At 43.6% G+C, this 25816-nt stretch overlaps 1 protein-coding gene and 1 long non-coding RNA gene across 2 annotated transcripts; one reads left to right on the forward strand and one right to left on the reverse strand.

Annotated features, from left to right (window-relative positions):
- Positions 1–324: 324 nt before the first annotated feature.
- LOC114034001 lies at positions 325–4297 on the reverse strand. The gene is made up of 4 exons (XR_003568060.1): positions 4200–4297; positions 3911–3965; positions 1029–1127; positions 325–414 (listed from the first exon to the last, which is right to left on the reverse strand). It is a non-coding gene; the product is annotated as an uncharacterized LOC114034001 (long non-coding RNA).
- Positions 4298–4448: 151 nt separating this feature from the next.
- LOC114033997 (myosin light chain 5) lies at positions 4449–25264 on the forward strand. Its single transcript, XM_027849644.1, has 8 exons — positions 4449–4596; positions 8656–8920; positions 10989–11096; positions 11534–11609; positions 14316–14420; positions 16220–16298; positions 16831–16879; positions 25105–25264. The coding sequence occupies exons 2-8, from the start codon at positions 8918–8920 to the stop codon at positions 25204–25206; spliced, it is 522 nt and encodes a 173-aa protein (XP_027705445.1). The 5' UTR covers positions 4449–4596; positions 8656–8917; the 3' UTR covers positions 25207–25264.
- The last annotated feature ends 552 nt before the right edge of the window (positions 25265–25816 follow it).

Below are 25816 nucleotides of genomic sequence, written 5' to 3' on the forward strand. Positions count from 1 at the left end.
GCAGGCCTTACAATGGAACAGAATGAGGGCCAGACAAAGAATTCTCTACATGACCAGGTATCACAGGCTATGAATAAAAACAGGTTCAAAGGTTCATGGATAAAAGATTCCTAACCAGTTACTATGGGGAGAAGATGGAGACTGGCTGACCTCTGAGGTGACATCAAGGGTAACTTCACCTTCCTCCCCCACCGTCCTCCATGCCCTGGCCCCTTCGGACAGAACACCAGGCATCAGGGACACAGGAGCTGGGGCAGGGAGAGGAGCAGGACTTATGATGTTAAATTCATCTATATTTGGAGATAGCAAGAAAGATCCACAACATTGAATACATCATAGAAAGCTTTATTAGACCACAACTCTTGCAGAAGAAAACACAGCAAATCTTTTATTTCAATATGGTGTCACCTCGGGCTGGAATGGAGGGGAAAAAGAACAAGTTATTATCTTATAAAACCTAACCACACCAATAATGTAATATAAAAAAAATCCTTTATATATCAGGCTGCCTATTCTCCACTTAGTTTTAAATCAAATTCAGGAACAGGGCTCATCTATTTTCTGTCAACTGCTTTCTTTAGGAAGCATTTCCAAGTATTCTGATTTCATTTAGAAGAGTAAGGATGGTGGAAAATACCACAATTCCTTGACACCCCTGGCCATGCTCTTTTAGTGAAACCCTTTAAGGATTCATTAATTTAATATTACCCTTTGAACTAAAAAGGAAAATTAGGGTCATTACAGGCAAACCCTAAGCAAAAACAGCAGGCAATGAGTGTCCAGGGAGCAAAGCCCTCACCAAGGCCCTAAGCAGCAAGCCATGGAAACAGCTGCAGACCCTCCAGGGGAAGAGAAGATCCCTTTCACTGACAAACACTGTGGCCACCACTCTGCCTGCTCCCTAGGAAGAAAGCTCCAGTCCCCCACTCTAGCCCCACCCCCTAGCCTGCAGCTCTAGTCCATTCTCCTTATACAAGGTCAGGTTGGGAATTCTCCCCATTACAAAACCATAGTAGTTGCTTCAGCACCTTCTTCCAATTTCTGCTGAGCCTTCTTTATTTCTTCCTCCTTCTTTTTTTGCTCTGCCGCTAGCTTCCGTTCTTTTTCTGCCCGTGGCTTTAGATAAGCTGTTTCAAGAAAAAAAATTCCCCAGCCAACTTATTTATGAGACAGAATGTTATACTGCCTTCAGGGGGCCTAAGAGTCTAAATCCATGCTCTGTTGCTTGGTTCAGGGGGTTAGTGTTGGGACTTAAAGTCAGAAAGACCCGAGTTCAAATCCTTGAGACACTTGCTCTGGGACCCCAACAAGTCTGTTAACCTTTCAGACATAGGTTTCCTCATCTGTAAAGTTAGGATAACAACAGCACCTGCCTTCATAGGGTTGTTGTAAAACACAAGGAAGTTACTAAATGCAGAGGTTTTGTAAACCTTAAAGTGCTAAATAGATGCTAGCCATTATCTTTACTAATCCTATTTACTTCGTGTGAACATGGCCCCAAGTCACAGCTTCTCAGCCCGCCTTCAAGCAGAGCAAGAGGGCTGTGCTAAATGACTTCCAAGACCATTTCCAATATTTAAATACTTGGATTCTATTCGAAATAATGTCGAGGTCATAGTCTTAACCAACCCATAAATATCTAATTTTTAAACTAATGAGAAGCACTCATCTTTCCCTCTATTTTCCAGAGGGAAAAAAAACCCCAACATACATTGGTCAGCTCCTTAAAGTTTATCTAACACCCTACAGGGTCACAAGCACGGAAGAGCAGGAACCCAGTCAAGAGCGTTCCCACTCACCCTCTGAACTTGGCTTGTCTTTGGCAGAAGGGCAGCTGATCAGACTGGGGACAAAATCATTTTACTGGCAAAAATCACAGGTTATCTGTGGAGAACGCACTAATCCTATTTCCACAGGGGCCTGTCAATGACACTCCCATGCCACACATCCAGAATCGAACACTCACTAGCTCAGATACCATTGTTTTGGGGCCTATTAGTCAGAGCCTGGCTCTGGCAGTAACACTTTTAAGGTTCCCCTGACACTAGTTGCTGCACATTTACACATAAACCAAAGCCATGAACTCATGAAGGAATAATCCTCACTTCCGTGTCATAGTTTAACTGATGCTCATGCCAGAGCTATTTCTCTGCAAACTGGTACCAGGCTTTGAAAGGCCTTCTAAAAGACCCCTATTTCTTACAATCTATACACTTAGAAAATACAGATTCTCCCCATATCATGGTTCTTTTGGCCGAGCTCCTGGGAACAAAGGAATGGAATGCCTTGCAAGACCCCAAGAAGCTCACCCTCTTGAGCCTTTGAAGAGATACAGGATAGGCTGCAGACCTATCCCTGCTGCAGAAGGGGGGAAAACAAGCATATGTACATATACATACGTATACATATGCATGTGTACATATTTGTACACATAGCTTTGTTTCATGTGTGTGTATACAGATTTCAGATACAGAATACAGTTCTAGAGGCTACATACAGATGACCATGAGCCAAGACTATCAGCATCTCCTGCAGGTTACCTGGTTTGGCACCCTCTACTGTGGGGCTAGCCTCTTACCTTATCTTATTCTTAAGAACAAATACTGATCATTCACTCTGCAAGTTTTCAAATCTGTGAATGATTTTAATCATGCAGGAAAAACATCATTAAAAGAAAGAATTAAGAGTCCAACTGTGACTCTTACTTTGGCAAGTCATATTACATTTTGGGGCCTTTACTTCCCCAATCTTAAAAGAATGGGTTGGACTAGGGCTTGCTCAAGTCCCTTCTGACTCTAGATTCTGTAATCATATAATCCTAATCATGCAAAAGGTGAAAAATAGAAATGCCTGTTCAAAATGACCTATTATGTTCTGTGCCTTCCCCCCAAATTTTTTAACATTGAAAAAAAAAATACTTGACATGATCCCCCTACATCCTACACACCTTTTCCTACCCTGAGGCTGTCAGGATAAGTGAGATCAGGGGCAATGCCTGGAGAAAAGGCACAGCTTTGTGAAAAACCATTAAACCAGAGATTGTAATAGTTTATAAGCAGCTGTAGTAAAATATATGGAATTTTATACCCAGACATATGTTTCTCCTTGTCTGCTGTCCCTCTCTTAGAAATCTGAACAACTCCTACTTGAAATTCTCTCCTGGGCATTAAAGTCAACCTGAGAGTGGTCCTCCTAGGAAAAGTTGTCTACAATAACAAACTGCCTTCCCACCTGCATAAGGCCTTTCAGTTTCCAAAGCTGATTTCCCATCCAGGATTCATAAAAAAGGGAAGGTGACCCCAGATTGTGGGGGGCATTCAAGGCAAAGCAGTCTGGCCTTTGCTCAGGTAATAGGGAGCCACTGAAGATATGTAATAAGTGATGTAACCAATCCTATGAATGAGGTATTGGGGGCTGGGATTCTTGCTCTCATCTTTAAGATTAAGAAAACTGAAGCCCGGAGAAAGACGTTAGATATGTGTCCTGGTGGTATAGGTATAGGACTTGGGTTCAAATCCCCCCTCAGCCACTGATTTGTGTGGCCTCGGGCTGACAAGCTCCTTTTCTCCTTCTCTGGATCCCATTTCCCTGCTTCCATAAAACAGCAGGAGAAACCAACTAGCCAGACCCCTGCTGACTCTAGTCCAGACCCTCTGTCCATGCGGGCGGCCTAAGGCGGCCAGGGCTAGCCGGGGACCCCGGCGCGTCCCCCTGGGTTCGGGCCTCCTCTGGCCGAAGGCTCGGGGTGCTAGACCTCGTTCCTCGAGGGGGGCCTGGGATCCAGAATGTGGGGTCAGTCACCAAGGACGATGGGTGCAGGGTTTTTTGGGGGTTACATCTGGGGGTCGGGGGACACTAGCCATAGGGAGGGGCAGGGATTTGGGGCGCCCTGGAGTCAGAGGTCACTCACCATAGCGCTTCGAACCGTAGACTATTCCCAAGAGCAGGGCCGAATACCGTCCCGCCTGCGGGAGACACAAGGACACAGACACGGGGGTCAGTGGGAGCCGCGCGTGGACAAGGACGAGCCCTCATACACGATCCCTCCCCCCCGCGCGGGGCCGGACACCCGGGACCAGGGTGTGTGTTGGGGGCGGGGGGTAACCCTGGGCTGCGTCCGACCTTCCCGAGCCTCCTTCTCCTCCTCCCTGTCCTCCCTTCTCCCGGAGGCCTGGGGTGAAGCCAAAGTGGAGAATCACCTTGATGAGCGGAGAGACATTCACGGGCGGCACCATTTTTTTCGCTGACCCTCGACCCGGAAGCAGAAAGAGCAGCCGCCGGGCAGAGACTGCGGGGGTAAAGGACGGAAGGGGCGTGGTTGAAGAAACGCGAACGAGGACGCAGCAAGCGTGCGCGCCTGGGCAGGAGGGCGGAGTCGGAGCAGCGTGCGCGCCGCCAGTACGAGCTTGCCCGCACGCACGCGCCTCTCCTTTGCTCCTGGGCAGGCTTCGAGGTTGGTTCTTAGGCGGAAGCACTGTGGGACAGTTCTAGGAACCCCGTGTGAAAAACTTGTGTGTGATCTTTTTGTCACCTAGTCCAGTGCTCTGATAAGGGGACCCCTCTCCCCGTGTCCCACAGTTGAGCTGGGATCACACGGTAAGTGGTGAGGAACCCACCACCTTGCAGATTAAAGGGATGGTCAGTGAGCATCTCGAAAGGGAAGCAGTGATCACCAAGGGCCCATTTCCTTTTTTGAGAGGGCTATTGGACAACATAAGATTCTAGCAAAGCATCTGACAGTCTCTCTTGTTTTGTTTTTCGTTTGTTTGTTTTGTTTTGATCTGGGGTTTTTTGTTGTTTTTTTTTGTGGTAAAGGTAGAGAGATGTGGACTAGATTAGTGGTCTCCAAAATGGAAGTAGGGCTGAAAAGACCTGACCCCAGAAGATGAGATGGGTGGCAACCCACCACACCTGCCAAGAGATGGTTGTGATACATGGTTTCAGCAGCTGCATCTACCCTTATTCCCCAAACTCCCTCAACCCCGCCCCTAACCTCCTCTGCAAAAGCCCTCAACTTTCCCTCCTGAGCCTGACTCACCTCTACACCATCACTGACAACTATCCCATTCTCACTACTCATTCAGCCACCATCCTAGTTTAGGCTGTCATCATGTCTTGTCTGAATTTGAGTAATAGCCTCCACCTCAAGAATCTCCCCTCTCCCATCTCCAATCAATCCTTCACACAATTGCCTGAGTGATTTTTCCTAGAGCATGTATCTGCCCATGTCACTACCCCATCTTTCAAAAATGTCTAATTTTGTATAAGTTTGATAATACATAGTAGTTATTAGTATGTGAAAATTATATATAAATAAATATATATGTATTTGGGGGGGCTTAGAAACCTTTTACTGATGGGGGTGTGCAACCAAAAAAATCTGACTAGCATTTGCTAGGATAATAGTAAAGAGTCAGGTAGGTGGCATGGTAGATAGAGTGATGGCTAAATCCAACCTTAGACACTGAGTAGCTGGGGGACCCTGGGCAAGTCACTTAACTCTGTTTGCCTCAATTTCTTCATCTGTACATTGAGCTTGAGAAGGAAATGGCAAACCACTCCAATATTTTTGCCAAGAAAACCCCAAATGGGGTCATGAAGAGTTGGACATGATTAATCAACTAAGCAACAACAAAAAAGGATGATAGTAAAGTTAACTGGGTTTGGACATAGTAAAATGACTGAACCCAAAGAGTTAATTGTTAATGGTTCCTTGTCAACTTGGAAGGAAGTGTCCAGTGTAATGCCCCAGGGATCTGTGCTTGGCCTTGGCTTTTTGGGGGGTTTTTTTGTTTTTTCATAATGACTTGGATAAAGGAATAATAGTAATATTTCCTCACATTTTCAGATAACACAAAGCTGGAAAGGATAGCTAACATGTTGGATGATAAATGTAAGATCCTTTGGGCAGGTCAAATTTAAGAGAGATTAATGTGAAGTAATTTTATCAACTTTATAGTTATAGGATGAGAGAGGTACGACTAGACAATCTACTTCAAAGAGATGAATGAATATTTTAGTAGACTCTAAGCTCAGTCTGCGTCAACAGTGTGATGTAGCAATCGATAAACTAATGCTATCCTAGGCTGATAGAGATCATACAGAATATTGAGATTTTACAGATCATATAGAATAAGGGAGGCTATTGTCTCACTGTACTCTCCCAGTCTGACCACACTTATGATACTGTTTTTAGTTGGGATGATCATACTTTAGGAAGGTCATGCACAAGCTGTAGAGTATCCAGAGGTGGGTGACCAGGAGGGTCTTATGAGGAACAATTGAAAGAATGGGGGTAATTACCCTGGAAAAGAGGAGACTTAGAGAAAAGATCTGTTAACTGTCTTCCATTATCTGAAAGATTGTCATGTGGAAGAGAAATTGGGCTTGATTCCAGAGGACAGAAATGAGGAAAATGGGCAAAATGTGGAGAGAAAGAAAATTTCAGCTTGCTGTACACAGTGGGGCTGTTCCAGTCTTCCTTTTATAACCTTAGTATCTGAATTCTACCTTAGAAGATAAACTCACCTTCTGCTTAACTGAGAAATGTCCCGTGTGAGTTCTTGTTTTCTCCACACTTCAAAATCTGTCTTTATCTATCCTTTCCTCCTTTGCTTCAGGCTCACAGGATGTGGTAGCACCTCTCCTCCTTTCTGAAATTAAGTTGCCCTATCTCACCAGGACTGGAAGTCTGATCACTTGTGGCCCAATCGCACAGCTGATTGGCACAGAAGCTTTATCCTGCTCCATTTTTCTGACTTAGGCCAGTTCGACCCACGTTAGGCAGCCTGGTAGCCCTGTACTCTCAAAGGATTACCATAGCTTAGAACTTCAAAACTCATTCAATCCTCCAACCTCAGCCTTCCCAGCAGCAGGGATGACGGGTATCAACCACCTTGCCTGGCCTTCCCTTCCTTCTTACCAAGTCTGATCCCTCTACTCAGGCTAATGATCTCATCTCGTCCTGCCTACTCAGGGACCTCTGTTCATTCCTCTCTTCCCTTTTCAAGTTCTGGAGTTGAACTAGTGATATAAAGTGTGACAGAATCCACCTTGTGAAACTAAAAGAGGCATATTTTATGCAGATTTATAGCCATTCCCCCAAATAAACTTTAAATAAAGCAGGCAGTCAGCAGCTACTGTGTCAGAGTAGGCATCCAGGGGAAGGGACAGGCTTCAGATGTAAGAAAAGCCAGACTTCAAACCCCACGGGACTCTGGGGAATGGCAGGTGGAGACATATCCCTCTCTCCTGCCTGTTTCATCTGCTCTGATATTCCCGGGATGGCCAAACATGACCACGATATTCCCAAGGCACTTTTGCTAAAGATAAAAGAGCCTGGTGGGAGGAGGGGGTAGTGGGGTGGGGACATTGTCACTTAACTCTATACTTTCCTCTCTCCTAAGCCTGGGATAAGTCTTTGGGAGCCGTCTATGGGTCCCTTTCCTCCCTGCTGCTCAGTCAGCAGCCCTCCTGCCTGTATTCTGATCATCCCTCTGGACCCAGTCTCTCATCCCGGGTGCTATCTTTAGAGCTCATTCCTCAGATTCTCCCTGAACCTGTCAGAGACTTCTCCCCCAGAACTGTCATCCCTGACCCTCCGAGGCAACTTAAAGGAGACAGTTGTGCCTCGGGTGAGTCACAGTTGCTGAGGAAGGGTAACAGGGTCTTTTGGCTTCTCTTTGTAATTGCCAGGGAAGAAAGTAGTGGACAGAAAGAAGGAGAAAGCACAGAGACCCAAAGTCTTACATGAAATTCTTACAAAGTGAATGTTCCCAAATCAGTGGGATCACAGAGGTCATTCTATGACCTGATTCTACTGGAGGGGGGGAGGGGGCAGGGTGGGAGAAGGAGGAGACACAAGACCAGTACAATGGCCACATGGAAGAAGGCATTCTGCCTGCCTCTTCCTTCAAACCAGAATTCTTAATGGGATTTTTTTTTAATGTTTCAACAACTATTTCAATAGAGCTGGTTTTCTTTGTAACCCTATGCGTTGAATTAATTTAAAAGCATTATTCTGAAAAGAGGTCCTGGGCTATCGCAGACTGCCAAAGGCATTCATATCATTAAAAAAGCCAAGAACCTTTGCTCTCAATTTTTTGGCCCCAAACTCTTAGGTTTTCCATGATTTACATTTTTTTGTTCTTCTTCTAAGTTTTGGGGGTGGGAGGAAGAAGGGATGAGAGAATTAATGCAGATCTCAATACTGAGACGGCTTCTAAGTCTCTCTTGCCCTAAATAGGGCAAGTTTATAGCCCCTTATAGGCCCAGATTTCTCTGCTCAGACAACCTTATTCCTAGATTTCCCTACCCTGAAATGCCACCCCTCTCTGCTTAAAGTCCCCTTCCCAAAGCTTTGGTCTTCTTGCTCTGATATTCCCTCTACTTCTCTCTGACCTAACATACCTGATTCAGAGTTCTCTGCAGGCTTAGGTCTCTTAGCTCAGAAACACATACTTCCAGGGTTCTCTGCCCTGAGACAACCCCATCCCATTATCTCCCTGCTCAGATTGGCCTCCTTCCCCCAAAGCCTTCTCTTTGTTCAGAAGCACCCTTCCCCCCAGATTTCTCAGCCCTTAGACCCTTAGACCATCTTCCTTCTCAGAGTGCCTCCCCACAAACTCCCTATATTCAGATATGCCCCCTCTCCAGGTTTTCCTGCTTGAATCTCACCGTCCTACCACCCCCACTAAACACACACAACAGTTGTTCAAGTCCCTGGGGTCTGTGGGTATCTGCAAGCCTGCCCATGTAGGGAGTGGAGCCGAAGATGAAGCCTGAGCTGTCCTGAGGGACTGCCTAGCAGGAACTTATAGACCCAAGGTGCCCCCTCCCCACCACAACAGAGGAGGCCTGTAGAAGGACAGGAAAGTAAGAGCAAGAGCTGCACCAGAAGAAGAGTCAACCCAGAAAAATGGTAAGTGTCACAGGGCTCCGGGGCCCAAGGATGACATCGGGGGGTCCTATAAGAGGCCCCTGGCTACCATCAATTGTGGAGTGTGTCTATACTCTCTGCTTATCCCTTCTAGTTAACTCTTCTAGAGAAGGAAAGCTTGAAAGGGCTAATACTTACACCAAACAGTTCTGAGTTTGGTCACTGCTGACCTCACAATCAGAGAAGGCCCCATGGAGGCTGGAATGGGGTAAAAACTCAATCGTTAGAGGGAGTCCAGTCACATCAAACACCCAAACAAAATTATAGAGTCAGGAGAATACAGGATGTGGGGTGTTTTGTTCTTTTTTTTGAGGGGGAGTGGGAGAGGGTTGTGTACTTTCACTGAGGTAGAGAATTCATTAAGGCAAATAGTATTAGACAAGGCTGAAAAAGGTGCCTGCAGGTTGTGGGGGCATCCAAGGCAGGGGAGTCTGGTCTTTGCCCAAGTAATAGGGAGCCACTGAAGGTATTCGAACAGTGACATGACCAACTTTATGAATAAGAAATATTACTGTGGCTGGAGTCTGGAGGAGAAACGGAGCAAGGACAGAAAGAACCATTAAGAGTCTATTACAGGGGCAGCTAGGTGGCGCAGTGGATAGAGCACTGGCCTTGGAGTCAGGAAGACCTGAATTCAAATTTGACCTGAGACACTTGACAGTAGCTGTATGACGCCGGGCAAGTCACTTAACCACATTGCCTAGCCCCCAACCCCCCAAAAAAGAGTCTATGACACTGGGCCAGACAGATGCTAATGAGGGTCTGTAAGAAGGGGGTGGTATAGGAATAGAGTGAAGGACATAGGGGCAAGACCATCAGTGGCAGAACTGAAAAGATTTGGTAATGGATTAAATAGGAGGAGCGAAGGAGAGGGAAAAGTCAAAGATATTTTACAGTTATAAACAGGGTGACAATGAGTGACGGCAATACAGACTGAAATAGTCAAGTCGGAAGGAGGAGAATGTCTGGGGGCAAGATAATTAGCTCAGTGCTGGCCATACTGGTTTTAAGAGGTTGGTGGAACCTCTCGTTAGAAATATTCTCTATGTATTTGGACTTGCAAGTCAGGACCGAGGATAAAGATTTGGCAATTATCTGATGGGTGGGGAGGAAGAGAATTAAAACTGTAGGAATGAATGAGATTGCCAAGGGAAAGACTGTAGGTGAGGAAGAGGATCAAGGATACAGCCTTGAGGAATATCAACTTTAAGGGTCAGAAAGGAGGTGAGGAGCCGGCAGAGAAGGCTGAGAAGGTCAGGCGACTGAAGAGAGTGTGATGACTGAGCTGAAAGAGGAAAGAGAATCCAGGAAAAGACTGCAGTCCCCAGTGTGCTGCAGGGAACCAAAAAAGGCCTTCAGCTTGATAATTAGGTCATTGGTGACTTAAAGAATGCAGTGTCAGTAGGGGAGTGGAGTGGAAGCTCAATTACACAGGGCTGAGAAGAAAGTTGGGAGTCAAGTAGTGGAGCCATTGTCCGTAGCTAACTTTTAAAGTAAGTTTAGCAGCGAAGGGGAGGAAAATTATGAGACTTTAGCCCTATGTCAGGGGTTCTTCACCTTTTTTCTGTTGTGGACACCTTGGGAAGCCCATGAACCCCATCTCAGAATAATATTTTTAAAGTCATAAAAATACATAGGATTGTTAAGGAAACTAATTATATCACAACACAGTTATCAAAATATTAAAAAAAATTCACAGATCCCTAGAAATCTATCTGTGGATCCCAGGGTGTGAACAAGAAAGAGTATTTTTTGATTGGGAAGAATGTAGCTAGAGGGGAAGGGAGACATTAAAGGTGCATAAGAAGAAGGGGATGATTCTGGGAGTAAGGTCTTAAAAGAGGCTGGAGGGGATGGGATTCAGGGTGCAGAAAGAATCATTGGTTTGAGTTGGTGAGCCTTGGAATACCTTTTCTTCTTGGGCTGGAGGGAAGGAAGGGAGAATTGGCAATGACACTATTCCCTAGGCCTCCTTGCCCCTGGGGGAAGGAATCCTTCATGCTCTTCGGGGACCCCTTGACCACCTCTAAACTATTGGCTTCCATCTTAGGCCAGCAGGAAGACCAAGAAGAAGGAAGGTGGTGCTCTTCGTGCTCAGAGGGCCTCATCCAATGTCTTTTCCAACTTTGAACAGACACAGATTCAGGAATTTAAAGAAGTAAGTCTCCTTCCCATTTCATCTCCACCCTTTCTCTCTCCCCCTCACCTGACCAGCTCCAAGTGCTCCTAAGAACTTTTCCTTTCAGGGAAACCCAAGGTACACCTACCTGTAAATCTGGGAATCCTTTTGTAAAGTGGAAAAGCAGATTTCTTCTTATGTTACCATCTGTGTCAATCCTGATTCTCCTATTTTGCATGAATTTAAAGTGACACAAGGCTATAGTTTAGGGAAGATGCTAGGGAAATACCTGAGTCTATACAGCATTCTTAATAAAAAAAAAAAAGAAACCTAGTTTCTCTCTGTGAGCATAAGCATGAGGACTGAGTCAGCAAAGGGGTTTTAATAGTGGATGCCTTCCTGAGACCTAACAAGGGACTTACTCTCCCCTTCCCCTTTCATTTCCCTCATCCCTGATTTGCCTGGTTTGCTTTCAGGCGTTCACACTCATGGATCAGAACAGGGATGGATTTATCGACAAGGAGGATTTGAAAGACACCTATGCCTCCCTAGGTATGTATTCTCAGAAGGAAAATCCATCCTAAGCTGCTTTGGAAAAAAAAATTTACATGAATGATTTTCAAGAACATTTCATTATGATGATATAAAATTAATAATATTAATCCCTCATGTGCACAGCATTCTGTAGTTACAAAGCCCTTTCCCATCCATCATCTCAACACTCCAGTGAGGCTGGACAGAGATTTAGAGATGGAGTAACCAAGAGTTGCAATAGGTCTTCTGAATCAAGGCCAAGGCCTTGTTTCACTGCCATACACCCCTTGCCTTTCTGTTCTTTCTATGTTAAAATAAAATGATGGAATCCTAACATCATAGCATAATCTACATGTTTTGAGACTAACACTTACTTTTAGGTATAGATGACAAGGGCCGTGGGCACAAATGAGAATTGGAGGGGGGAGGCAAGGAATGAATTCTGCTTGGACTTAGCCAAGCCTAAAGGGAGAGCTCACCAGGGTCCTGGTAGAGTGTATAGTCCAAAGGAAAAAGCCAGAGCTTTGGCACAAGGTGGAAGAATGAGAGTCCCAATGGGTAAGGAGCTGGTAGTATCCCAGGAGAATGCTACTGGAGGCAGGCAGCATGGAGAAGAGGATGGCATGGAAGTTTCATTTGAAAATCCCCATGCTCCACAATGAAAGCGAGAGAAGGGCTGAAGAGGGCAGAGCATGGTCATTGAAACAGAGCCCAAGGAGGTATTAACGGAACAGGGAGGGAGCCTCAGGTAGGCCACTAGGCTGCCTAAGGAGGTGAGAATAGAAAAATGGAGCAGGTGAAAGCTTCCCTGCTCACCAGTGCTGGGATCATTCTACAGAGTGGCAGCCACATTTCCAGCCTGGGTGCGGAAGGAGACCCAGTCTTAAAAACAAACAAGCAACAACAACAACAACCCTGAAAGCAGCTGAACGAGAGCAGATAGGAGTGGGGAGAGACTTGAGGAGGTAACTTTCCCTGCCCCGCTTCTGTCACATGACTGATGGGAGGCTCCAGTGATGTGATTCTGCTCTTGGAAAGGTTCAGAGCACCAAACAAGGGTGAGCTGTGATATTTATGATGATCATCCATATTATTGTCCCTTCATACATCAATGGGTCAATTATCTCATTGATGTGAGCACTCAGTTGGCCTCGAGCTCAATCCATTCACGTCTCCTCATGCTGTGTAATTCTTGCCCTGCCCTCTCATAAATCTGTCATTGGATCCAGCCCCAAGGCCTTCCTTGAGATGTTTTAACATTCTGTGAATACCATTAGAGCACCCAGGCTGTCCATCTGCTAGCCTTACTCTCGCTGCATGACCAGTCCGCTTCCATTTCTGGACATAAATTTCTTTGATGACTTTTTTTTTTACATCACTTTTCCTATCAGTCATCAGTGATAATGCGCTGCAACCCACTCACACCCACCATGGAGTTCTTCATCATCCTTAGGGGTTCCTGCAGTTTGGATTCTTCCTGCAGTGTGTCATTCCATGATTCACAAGCACTAGGATTCATCACTGGGAGAATAATGGTATCTAAAAGACAAGCTTTTGTTTCAGAGAGGAGCTCGGGGTCACTAAAAACCCTTTGCCATTTCCCAAATGCACTCCATCGTGTTCTGTTCAGCCTATTCTCTTCTGGGCTCTGCCCATTGCCCTTCTGCCCAAGATAACATACTGATGGAGCCATCATTTATTCAAATACTGGCGGCACCTATAATGTCAGCCTGGATGACTTAGGACACAAGACCTAGGAGGAAGTTAAGTCAGAAAGACAGGTGGTGTAATGGATAGAGCACTGGACTTGACAATTAGCTAACTGGCCTCCAAACCTGTTTCTGGCACTTAATAGCGAGATGCATGGTCCTGGGCAAGTCTTAATATCTCTCAGTTTCTATTTTCTCATCAGTAAAATGAGGGGCTTAGACTACATGGCACCTAAGTCACATCTAAATTTATGAACTTATATGATAAATGATGGCTCAGGGTCACATAGTTAGTAAGTGTCAGAAGTGGGATTTGAATCCACACCTTCCCAGCACCATGCCCAGCATACTATCTACTACATCATGCTGCCCTTACTAATTATTGTTATGATTATGATTAAATAGGCTGGAGGTATGGGAGATAAGGTCTGGCTATTTAGGAGGATGGGGGGGATTAGACACAGTCTTAGAGGATTCTGATGCTAGTGCCATTTTTTTCCCTTTATAATTCATGTGCAGGAATGAAACATGTGTGTCTCTACCTTTTTGCCTTTGTCCCTCTTTCCCTACTTATCTATGTCTGTCTTTCTCTTTATCCTTGGCTCTGCCCTCTCCCTCTCCCTGACACCATCTTTTTCCTTTTCCTGGTTTCTATCTTGTGTTCCTTTTGTCCTGGACTCTCCACCCCCATTTCCCTGTCCCTCTTCCCCCTTCTCCCTCTCTTTCTCCTCCTGCCTCTGTCTCTCCCTTCTTCCCTAATCCTCTCTTTCTACCTCCCTCTTCTCTCCCCATACCTCTCTCTTCCTCTCTCTTCCCTTCCCTCTCTCTCCCTTTTTTTCTCTCCCTTCCTCTCTCTTCCCTTCTCCCTCACTCCTCCTTTCCCCCTCACTATATCCCCCTCTCTGTCCCTTCCTCCTTTTCTCTATGCACCCCTGGTCCCTTTTCCCCACTTCCCACAATTTGTCCCTTTCTCTCCCTATCTCTATCCTGCCCCACTCTCACCTTCCTGATACAGGCAAGATTAATGTTAAAGATGATGAGCTGGATGCCATGCTGAAGGAGGCCACAGGCCCCATCAACTTCACAATGTTCCTGAACCTGTTTGGTGAGAAGCTGAATGGTGAGTTCACTGGGTTGTAGCTGAGGTAGAGGTCAAATGGCCTGCTGGCCCCAGGCGTTGGGCTCCTGCTAAGCATCTCTTCAGGCCAGCCCCACCAGAAGCTAAGGGAATTCCAGGAACTTCTTCTTTTCCTGGGACAGACTTGTTCATGTTTCATTGCCCAGATGGAATGTGGACCATGTGCTCAGTCCTTGCTTCGCCTTAGCCTTCAAAGGCTCAGGTCCCTTCCTCCAGGAAGCCCAAACCTGACCACCCAGCCCACTCTGATCTCACCCTCCTAAGCTGCAACAACAGTTAGTGTCAGAATGACACTGGCTAGCTGTGACCTCCTCTTCTCCACTGACCACAAGCTCTTCCAGAGTGTTTTCCTCCCTCATTGCTCCAGGTCATGCTACTGTCTCCCATTCTTCTTCCTTTCCTTCCTGCCACCACATTTTTTCCATGCCTGTAGTTCACAGACCAGCACCAGCATAGACTCTTCTAGATCTGCTGCTCCTTGGTCCCCATCAAACTGTCTGCTCCTTCTGGCTCTCCCACAAAAAAGCAGTAATGAGATATAGTAGAAGTAATAATATTTCTTTTTTTTCACATTAGTCATGTTGTTAGGGAGAATTCGAACCAGTAGAAGGAACCACAAGAAAGAGGAAACAAAACAAAACAGAAGAAAAAAAAGAGCAAATAGTATGTTTTGATCTGCATTCAGACTCCATAGTTCTTTCTTTGGATGTGGATAACATTTTTTTTATTAATTTATTTTGATTTATCAACAATCACTTCCGTAAGTTTTTGAGTTTTAAATTTTTCTCCCCCTCCCTCCCCACCTCCCTCTCCAAGATGGCATGCAATCTGATATAGGCTATACATATACATTCCTATTAAACATATTTTCACATAAATCATCTTGTAAGGAAGGAGGAACCACCAAAAAGAGGAAACAAAACAAAACAGAAGAAAAAATAGCAAATAGTATGCTTCGATCTGCATTCAAACTCTAAAGTTCTTTCTTTGAATGTGGAGAGCATTTACCATCATGACACCTTTGAAGATGTCTTAGATCCTTACCTTGCTGAGGAGGGTTAAGTCTATCAATGTTAGTCATCACATAATTTGGCTGTTACTGTGTACAATGTTCTCCTGGTTCTGCTCACTTCACTCAGCATCAGACCATACAAGTCTTTCCAGATTTTTCTGAAGTCCGCCTGCTCATCGTTTCTTATAGCACAATATTATTTCATTACATTCATATACCACAACTTGTTCATTCCCCAATTGATGGGCATCCCCTCAATTTCCAATTCTTTGCCACCACAAAAAGAGCTGCTATAAATATTTTTGTACGTGTAATAATATTTCTTTAAGGTGAGCTGGGCACTTGCTTCACTACAACTCTGTAAGGTAACAAGTACAAACATAGCATCCCCATTTTATAGATGAAGGAACTGAGGCTCAATGAGATTGTGGCTTTCCCAGAGTTAAGCTGAAGAGCTGGAATTTGAAACCTGGTCACCTGATTCCAAGCGCAGCACTCTTTCCACTATAGGAAAGTGGACCCTAGGAGTCAGGAAACCAGGGTCCTCTAGTCTTGAATCTCCTACCATTCTTCCGTGTGCCCTTGAGCAAGTCCCTTCCATTCAGTTTCTTCTTTAAAATAAAGGGGTTGGAGTAGATGGCATCTGGGATCTCTTTGAACTCGGGAAGTCTGACTTGGTCCAGGCCTGGACATTCCAGAGGAAAGGAAGGCTCAGTTAGAATCTCTCACAAGGTTTTAGCTAATTTCATCTTTCTGGTTGTTCCTGCAGGGACAGATACAGAGGAGACAATACTGAATGCCTTCAAGATGCTGGACCCAGATGCCAAAGGGAAAATCCACAAGGATTAGTAAATCTCTTCAATTTGTCTCTAGAATATGGGGACACAGGGATGGAGGGATGAGGAATATGGCAGGATGGATTAAGGGGTTGTAAAAGGTTCCTGGTCACAAAAAGTGGGGGAAAAAGTCAGGAATGAGGGCCAGAGGAAGTAAGGGAGAGACAGGGGACTTCAAGGTCCAGATCCTCAGGAGTAAGGGATGACCCTGCTGAGAGCTAACATCAGGCCAGAAGGTTGGAGGGAGGTGGAAACTCACTTCAAATGGATTCTGGGGATTCTGAGTGTGTGTGTGTGTGTGTTTATGGATAGATGACACAAGTAATCTGTTCACCTGGTGGAAAGCACACTTTTAATACATAGTTCTGATAGAGACTTGATTTCTTAATGGTTCCATTTCTGTAACTCACATAAGCTGCTGAAAAAATTCATCCCCTGGAGGCCAAAGTTCCAGGGTTGAATCTGATTGGTCATTGGGATATTGTGATGTTTATCTGAAAAAGGTTGAACTAACCAGGATGATTTTCCCTTCTGCTTTTATTAGCATAAAGCGTCTGCTGATGTCCCAGGCTGACAAGATGACTGCAGGAGAGGTTTGTTTTTTTTCTATTGCTCTTCCTCCAGTGAACATGTCTAGAGACTGTGTATGTCACCTTTGCATTAGAAAGTAGGGCTATGTATTGTCTAGCAGAGGCCAAAATCCTGAGATGCCAAGGCATACTTGAAACAGACAGGTCTTTACTGGCGGGTCTCCTGCATATGGGGTCTCTTCCAAGGCAGAGGCTCCTGGGGGGCCTAACACAAGAGAGAAGGGGGGAAGGGTCCCAACAAGGATCAGTTACCCAACTCTAACTATTAGGTACATCCTTCCCAGGTAAATTAAAGTCTTATGGATGACTCAAGAACCTGCTTCATTGAGTGTGTGGCTGCTATAGGGTTTGAGAGTTCTGTGTAGCCACAGCTACAGTGGCTTCTGGGTCACTGTAATGCTCCATGAATCTTCCCCTTGGCCTTATTGCTATGGTAGTTTACTATGTCCTGAGCTTTAGCTGGGGACTCTGTCCTGGGCACTCAGAGGCTGTCTAGTTGTCCAGCAGTCCAAAGGTAGCACACAATGTTCTCTATGATGAGATCTTGGGGGTATCACTGATGCCCTCAAGCCACGGTTAATCCCTCCCTCCACTAGAGGGAGGCCAAGGCTGGTATGTGTGTGTGTCTGCAGAGCAAGTCATCCAAGGCTAAGTATGGGGAATGGGAGGAACATGGGAGCAACTGCTTTTCTTGTGTAAACCAAGTTTCTCCCATATGACCAATTCCCTTGAGAGCACCTGTAGCAGGGGTTTTTAACCTGGGGTCTTCAGGGATTCCATAAACTTGGATGAGAAAGAAAGAACATTTTTTATTTTGACATAATTGGCTTTCTTTATAATCCTATATATTTTATGAATTTAAAAATATGATTCTGAGAAGGGGTCCATAGGGTTCACCAGACTGCCAAAGGAGTCCATGAGACACAAAAGGTTAAGAAGTTCCAGTCGATAGCCAGTTCATTAGTATGATTGTAATAGCTATTGTATGGTGGAGATTTACTCTTGGGTTTTGTAGGATTAAAGATGGAAGTCGTGAATAGAAAATAGTCTTGGAACTTTAATGGACTCAAGATGAGTTGACCAAGTGACATGATAGTTAAAAGGTCTAATTCAACAAAGCCATAGTAATAGAGGCATAATAACCATGTTGAAAGAAGTGATAGTCCCACTGTCCTCTGCCCTGGTTAGACCACATTTGGACTATTGTGTTCAACTCTGTACACCACATCTTAGGAAGAACAGTGACAAGTTCTTCTACAAAATTCCCACTAGAAATACTTACAGTAGTGTGCAAGTAGCCATGGGTTCTCAAAGGCACGGTTCAAGCTCAGGCTGGATCTACCATGCTGGAAAGGCTTCAGGTACAATCCTAGCAGCAGATGTTGTCTGTTTCCCAAAGGGCCAACCTACCTAAGTATAGAAGGGCTCATCACTAGCAGGCTGGGGGATGAACTCTTTTACTAATACAACCCATGAAACAAAGAAAAATATAAATTGATCTTTCAGGTTCGTGCAGTCCTTCCACTTGCAGAATAGAGCCAAAAAACAGGCAGTAGATCTCCTTACCAATTAAAGAGGCATGGAAGGAACAACATGGATTTTGAATATAAACTCATTTGTAAAACCTTATAAAGGAGGAGGTGGAAGATCCTTAGTCATATCTTGTCATAAAACAGCAAGAAGTCATGGAGGGGAAAACAGGTCTAGAGAAAGTTTGGAGTGAGAACCATTTAGGCCAGACCATCCCAAGAAATTTATAAATGGAGCTAGAAGTAGGACAACAAACAAACAAAAAGAACAGAAAAGATCTGTCAATATTTCTGTAACAATTTCTTCCCCACCAATCACAGTAGAGCCACTATATCTAGATTCAAACCATCTCCATTGGCATTATGCTGCAGGAGGAATTTGAAATGTTAATAAATCATGTAAAAGACAGGAAGGGCAACTGGAACAAATCAGGTATATATAGCTGGGGTCTATGCTGGAGGCCACACCATTTTGAGGGCACAAGGGAACAAGTCTCAAGATAGCCAATGGAAGCGAAAATACTGAAGAGTTGGGGGAAGGTCTTGGATAGTATTACTACAGAAAAAAGTCAATCAAGAGAAAATCAGTGTCTATTGATCTATATCCCTACTTCCTCATCTCTGAAAGAAGTCTTTATGAAAGGAATCTATATAAGTATCAGGGATGTATTTGATGAAAATATGAGAAAGAAGAAGGAAGACTTTTGTAAATGATATTCTACAGTAGACTGCATTTTGACAGTCCCAAAATTTGCTTTAAGAAGTTAAAAAGATAAGATCCCACTGTGCTTATTGTTTCTTGACTACCAAACAAAATTGATTTGGAAGAGCAGAATGAAGTCATAAAGGTTCTCCTCCAACCAGGTATTTTCTTTGCCTATGTGAAGGTCACACTAGATCTCAGGAGAAGTAACAAAAGTTTGCTTGATTATCTTCTGATTATTTGTAACAAATGGGATATAAAACAGGGAGATATGGGCTCGCTAAAGATGTTTGCAATTGTCATGGAAGATGTCCAGGACAGAATCCAAATGGAAGAGGGATTCCCCAGAGATGGTGAGATCCTCTGCTGAGCCTCATTACCGATGATCTTGTACTGATATAATCAAATCTCTGAGTCAGAGATTCCTAAATGAGTTTCTGAAAAGATTTTTAAAAGTTGCTTAACTGTCCTCAGAGATAAAAACAGGTGGATGAAGCATGCCTGTTGTTCAGATTATTAAAATTCCATAATATGTGAATATATGATTTTCCAAATATTAATATTTAAGTTAAAAAGTTGATGCATAATTCATCTTTAAAATGTCTTAAAAATTAGTTTTAGGAATTCAGTTAAATAGTTAACCCATTCAACTGCTCCTTTATTGAGGACATCTAGTGGATAGTGGAGAGTTGGGTCTAGTGTCAGAAAGACCTGAGTTCAAATCCAGTCTCATATATTTACTAGATGTGTGACCTTGGGCAAGTCACTTAACTTCTTCCTATCCCAGTTTCCTCAGCTATAAAATGGAGATAATAGTGGCATCTATCTTCCAGGGTTGTAAGAATTTAATGTTAATTAGTTAATTAATATTAAATTATTAATATTAATAATATATTAATGATATGAAAGTAATTAAATTATATATTTGTAAAGCATTTAGCAGAGTGTCTGGCACATAGTATGATTTGCCTCCTTCAGCACATGTACTTTGAACATATGTAATGTAGATGGTAGCACAATGGATAGAGCACTGGGCTTGGAGCCAGGAAGACCTGAGTTCAAATCTGGTCTTAGACACTTACTAGCTGTGTGACTGTGGGCAAGTCATTTAACCTCTTGTTCTCAGTTTCCTCATCAGCAAAATAGGGATCACAATGGCATCTACTTCCCAGGGTTATTTTCAGGATCAAATGAGATAGTAATTGTAATGTGCATAGCACAGTGCCTGGCCCGTAATATCACGCATTTTAGCCTGTGTGATTCTTATTGTCGATGCCCTCCGACAAATCCTTCATAAAGAATCTGGCCACTACCCCCTCGCCAAGCCCCTGCGACCGCGGACTCTTTTCATATCTTCAGGATATCAGTGTAGCACACAGGTTGTCTCTTTGTTGGCTTCCTCCTCCCCTCCTCACCCCCATTCATCTGCTGTGTGACCACCCTAAGAGAGGTCACGTATGTCCTTGGGAAAGTCTTTTATACCACTTTTTTGTGCAAGTTTTTGGTGTCGTCTTTAGGTGACTTATGCGCACCAAGGCTCTTTCCATCACCTACAGGATTACTTGTCATTTTGATTCTTCTGAGATCATGGTATTCCGTAATCCACAGACATATTACCAGGAAAATGTTGGTGTTATAAAATGGGTCTTTGTGCTAGCAAGCAGTTTGGGATCACGAAAGATTCTGTGCACTTTCCCAAATGCAATTCATATGTACTCTCCTATTCAATTCTGGGCCCAGCTCATTATCCATCTGTAGTGACAGAGATAGATAGATAGATAGATAGATAGATAGATAGATAGATAGATAGATAGATAGATATAGATGGATGGATGGATGGGTAGGTAGATGATAGGTAGAGGGATAGATAGATGGATATAGAGATAGATGCATAGATAGATGATAGGTAAATAGATATTGAAAGCGAGAGAGAGAGGGAGAGAGAGAGAGAGAGAGAGAGAGAGAGAGAGAGAGAGAGAGATTCAATGGGCTGTCCCTTCAGCTCCATGTTAATCCGGATAAAAATAGGCTTTTCATCAGTTTTGTTATTCTCACGGAGACAGTTAAGCTAATTTCTTTTGCATTGCTATGAATTTTACTAAAGAAAATTTGTAATGTTTCAGGGGCGTTGTCAATTAGTTTGGTAACATCAGTGAGTTCTTCAGTCAACCAACAAGCAATTATTAAGTGCCTGCTATGTGTCAGAAACCATGCTGGGAGCAAAAAGCTTTAAGTTTTATGTCAGAGTTTTGTGCAATTTTAACATATACAACGGAGATACCAGCTTTGAGGAATCTAAAGTTGCATTTTTTTTACTAAGTAAAATATTTATATATATAAAAAAACAAAATCAGCAAATCACGCAGCAGGATCTTTTATTATATATACCTCTCAGTCAGTTTTGTGATTGTACAAATGGGTTCTTCCATGGAAAATCATATCTGAAACACAATCCTGTCTATTGTTTTCTGACTCCAAGGCCAGTTCTCTATCCACTACGCCACCTAGCTGCCCCATCCTGTCTGTCAAAATTGTCAGGCGGTGTTTTAAGCAATCCAAGTCCTTGGTACTAGGCACACAGTAAACCCTTAATAAATGCTTTTTGACTAACTGACCTAACGAGGGGGTTTAATTGTTGAGGAGACCAGATAGCCACAGAAACACTGGCAGAGTCGTTGCCCTCCTGGTTTCATTTACAGATGTTCTCATGATGATGTGGCTTGGCTGGCTTTCTTACCAGGTTTTCTGCAGGCTCTTTTTTCTTCTCAACTGCTTTTCATTGATTTGTATGGCAATTCAGCTCACAATCTTTAATCATCCCCCTCCCCAGTGTTTTGCAAATTATGTTTTCTAAACTGATGTTGCCCTAGGCCCTAGGCCCTGTATCTCTACTTGGCTAGAAGACAAGGGTTTTCTTGGCACTTTCTGCCTCATTTTATTTTTACATTAGTTAAGCTTCTCTAAGAAAAGTCAGTATTCAGAATCAATGTTTTTGGTTTTTTTTCCCCCACTTTCCATTTTTTAGAGTAAACACCTTGTTTAAATAGGTCAGGCTGTTGTCATTATACTAAGTATCTTTTTCTCATCTTTACGCTCTTTAAAAAAATTGGTCTTTTCTATTGATCTAATCAATAATCTAAATACACATAGATAACTTGTTCTGAAAATGCATACCACACTGAGGAGAAGTCTTTATAGTAAATTGAACTTTTGGCAATGTTGTGTAGTATTTCACTGGTTTAACACCTTCTGATTCTTTTCTTGAAGAAAGTATTAAGGATGAAATGAGGCTTCTGAATAATCTATAAGCTTTTGGTGTATTCATTTTTTGACTTTGAATCATTATTTTTAAATATTTTTCATTATCTTCCAACTCTTCACCATTTTTCTCCCATGCCCATTTTTGTACTGAAGTCAGAATATGTTGACTTGATTTTTACCAAGGTCTTCATAGCATTACTTTATCCTCTACAATGGAATCTTGCGTATAAATTTCAATTATCTTTTTAGTGGTCCATTTAATTATGTTCATCATAGGCAATGCAAAGCGAGATGACCAATGGCCCATGAAATTATGTTTTTTTTTTCTTGGCTAAGGGTACATAGTGGAATTAGGCTAACTCTTATCTGCTTTTCCTAGGAGTTCCTGTGAGCCGTTTAGCTACAACTTGTGCATGTCTTTTAGTTTCTTTTATAGTGAGAGTGTCATTATAGATATGGTTCAGTTCTTCCAGTTGCATGTTCATTCATCATTAAAGACTTCATATTAAAAATACAAAGTTAAACTATTCATAGACAAGTCCAAAAATGTTATTTTTACCATCATTAATCCTCCCTTTCCCACAAATATACTGAAACAGAAACAGGAAGTTGCACAGAACTAACAGCCATTTTCTATTTTTATCTGTTTCATGAGTTAGGAATGAAAGATGGTCCGAAAAATTGATGACCGAGTAGGCAGCCTTTGGGTGATGAACCCTTACAAACTGAGCTAAGGTTCTTGGATATCAAACACAGTCTTTCTCCAGGTCTCTACTTAAACTCTTTCTAGCTTGATCTTAGAGATTACATTGCTTCTGCAATACTGGAGTGAGGTCTGCAAAATGAGGAGGCACCAAAGGAGGACTTCAGTGGAGGATTTGTGGAAGAGTGACTAAGACTTCTGCTTGGCCCTGGAGAACAGAACTACAAGAAATGGATGGAAGTTGCAGAGGCAGATTTTTGACTTGCTATAAAAGGAGGAAGTGTTAGGAATAACAACTATGATCTGTGCCAAAGTAGAACAAGTGACCTTGGTAGAGAGTGAGTTCCCTGTTACTCGAGGTGTTTTAGCAGAGGCTGTGGCCTTTCATCAGGGATGTAGCTGGGATTCACATAGCATTTAGACTGGATGGCCTTTGAAATTACTTCTGACCCTCAAATTCTATGATTTACCCTAAAATTGCAATGGTTGATTCTCCTAATATAACATAGACCTCTGCTGTGGAGCCATAGCCCTTTGCCAGTTCCCAGTAAATGGGTTTAAGGCTTGGGGATTAGTCCCTTTGATGGGCCATTTTGTGACTTTGCCTTTTTCTTCATCTTTTCCCCTTGAGCACAAGCTTATTGCCCCCCAAGTTCCTTGTGTTCTCCCATCCTCTTCTTCAATTTCCATCAAATTCAGACAAAACATACTTAACATTTGAAGCTATTTTATACAAACACATGAGACCTCATCAGCTTTCTTGAAAAACCATTCACACTTATAATAATTAAGGTCACAAAAATATGTAAACAGCATCTCTTTACTAAAAATAACTAGAGTGAATAACTGGGGGGTTGGGGGTGGGAATCGAAAATCTAGAACTTTATTTGCTGCCATTCATTGAATGTCCAGAAAGGGGAAAAAAGACAAAACTACGGCATGGAAATCATGTGGAGACTTACTCTTTTCAGAAAGTGATGCTTTAAGTGGATCCCGGTTTTAGATGATCCAGAGTGTGGGCGTGAGTTCAATCTTCCATCTGTCTGTGTGGGAAATGTTTGCTGAGTAAACTATAGTGCCCAGGGCCATATTACTTGAGAGAGCAAACTTTTTAAGGACTGTTTCCTTGCATATAACTGAGGCAAAGATGCAGTTTAAAAAGAGCTTCTGAGACCTGAATAAACTAACATTTTACTCAGACAGGTTTAGCCCAGCCCCACACAGTATTTCCACTCCCCCAGGTCAGGGGCTGTCTCTGGTGGGGATAGAGCATGGCTATGCCTCTAATTCTACTGTCCTTATTGGACAGGGACCCCACCCCCAAATGCTCTTTCTTCTTCCTTATTAATCTGTTGCGGTGTTGCTATTCCAGGGCTTGTCTAAACCCTTCTTGAACCTGCTTCTATTCTCAGCCTCTTTACTAGCTCAGACAACAGCAATTGCTTGCCTTTTCCTAGTCCTATGTGAGTAAACAGAGACAGCCCGGCCTATTGGATACTGACGTCAGGAAGAGCTGGGTTTGAGCCCTGCCTCTGGCACCTCTTAGCTGGGGGATCCCAACCAAATCACTGAGCCTCTCAGCGCCCCAGGCAAATTACACTAGTAATTCCCTATACTGATGAAATCATAGGTCTCGACCAACAAAAACAGTGAGCAAAGCCTGTACCTGCATACTCAGGCTGGTAATTATCAACCACCAGCATTCTCTTTTCTCCCTTATCAGTCCTAGTGAGCCTCCAAATGAAGTGAGTGAAACCACTTTGGAAGATGCTTCCCTTCGGTTCCCTCCCTCCCAGGAGGCCTATGGGATGGAGGCAGTGCTGTCTGCCTCTCCCGGTGCCTCTCCTCTGTCAGCCCCAGCACACCACCATGAAACTTTATTGTCTCTAGCATGCCAGCATCAGGTCTGACCCAGCCCTAATGTGCTGCCGGCTCATCTACCCCTGCTATTCCTCCCATGCCATCACAGAAAGCGATGTGACCCTGTTCGTTAGAGTGTCCTGACATGATTTTGTTTCTGAACCTCCCACAGATTGATCAATTGTTCCAATTTGCTTCCATTGATGCAGCTGGAAACCTGGATTATAAAGCTTTGAGCTACATCATCACCCATGGGGAGGAGAAGGAAGAATAACAAGAAGTCGGACTGGGGGGAACATAGTCCATTCAATAAAGGTTATTCAGCAAACACAGTCCTGATCTGACTGCCCATATTTGGTCCCAGAATAAGCCCCATCAGTTCTAAGCTAAGAAAGTTCTAGTTCTGAAATATATCCAGTCTCCTGGCCTGCCCTGCGTGCCCCAAACCTGGGGAGTAGGGCAGAGGGCTGCTCCTGAACTTACCCAACAACCTTGTTCTGGGGGTCAGTAACTCTCACCAGAGCTCATCCTTAGGGTCATTGACTCCCACAGGAATTCTGTCTTGGGCATGGTAATACAGAAGCCTAGAAAAACCATTCTAATCTGGAGCAAAAGACCATGGTTTTATAGACTTTTAGAGCTGGAAGGCAGGAAAGTGAGGCCCAGAGAAGTTATTAGGCTCACACAGATAATAAATGGCAGAGCCAGGATTTGAACCCAGGTCCTCTGACTCTAAATCTAGTATTCTTTCCATTGTTGTTCAGTCATTTCAGTTCTGTCCGATTCTTTGTGACCCCATTTGGAGTTTTCTTGGCAGAGATATTGAAGTGTTTTACCATTTCCTTCTCCAGCTCATTTTACAGGTGAGGAAACTGAGTCAAACA

This window comes from Vombatus ursinus, unplaced genomic scaffold (genome assembly GCF_900497805.2).
Source record: "Vombatus ursinus unplaced genomic scaffold, bare-nosed wombat genome assembly UNPS02007822.1, whole genome shotgun sequence".
Lineage (NCBI taxonomy): Eukaryota > Metazoa > Chordata > Mammalia > Diprotodontia > Vombatidae > Vombatus > Vombatus ursinus.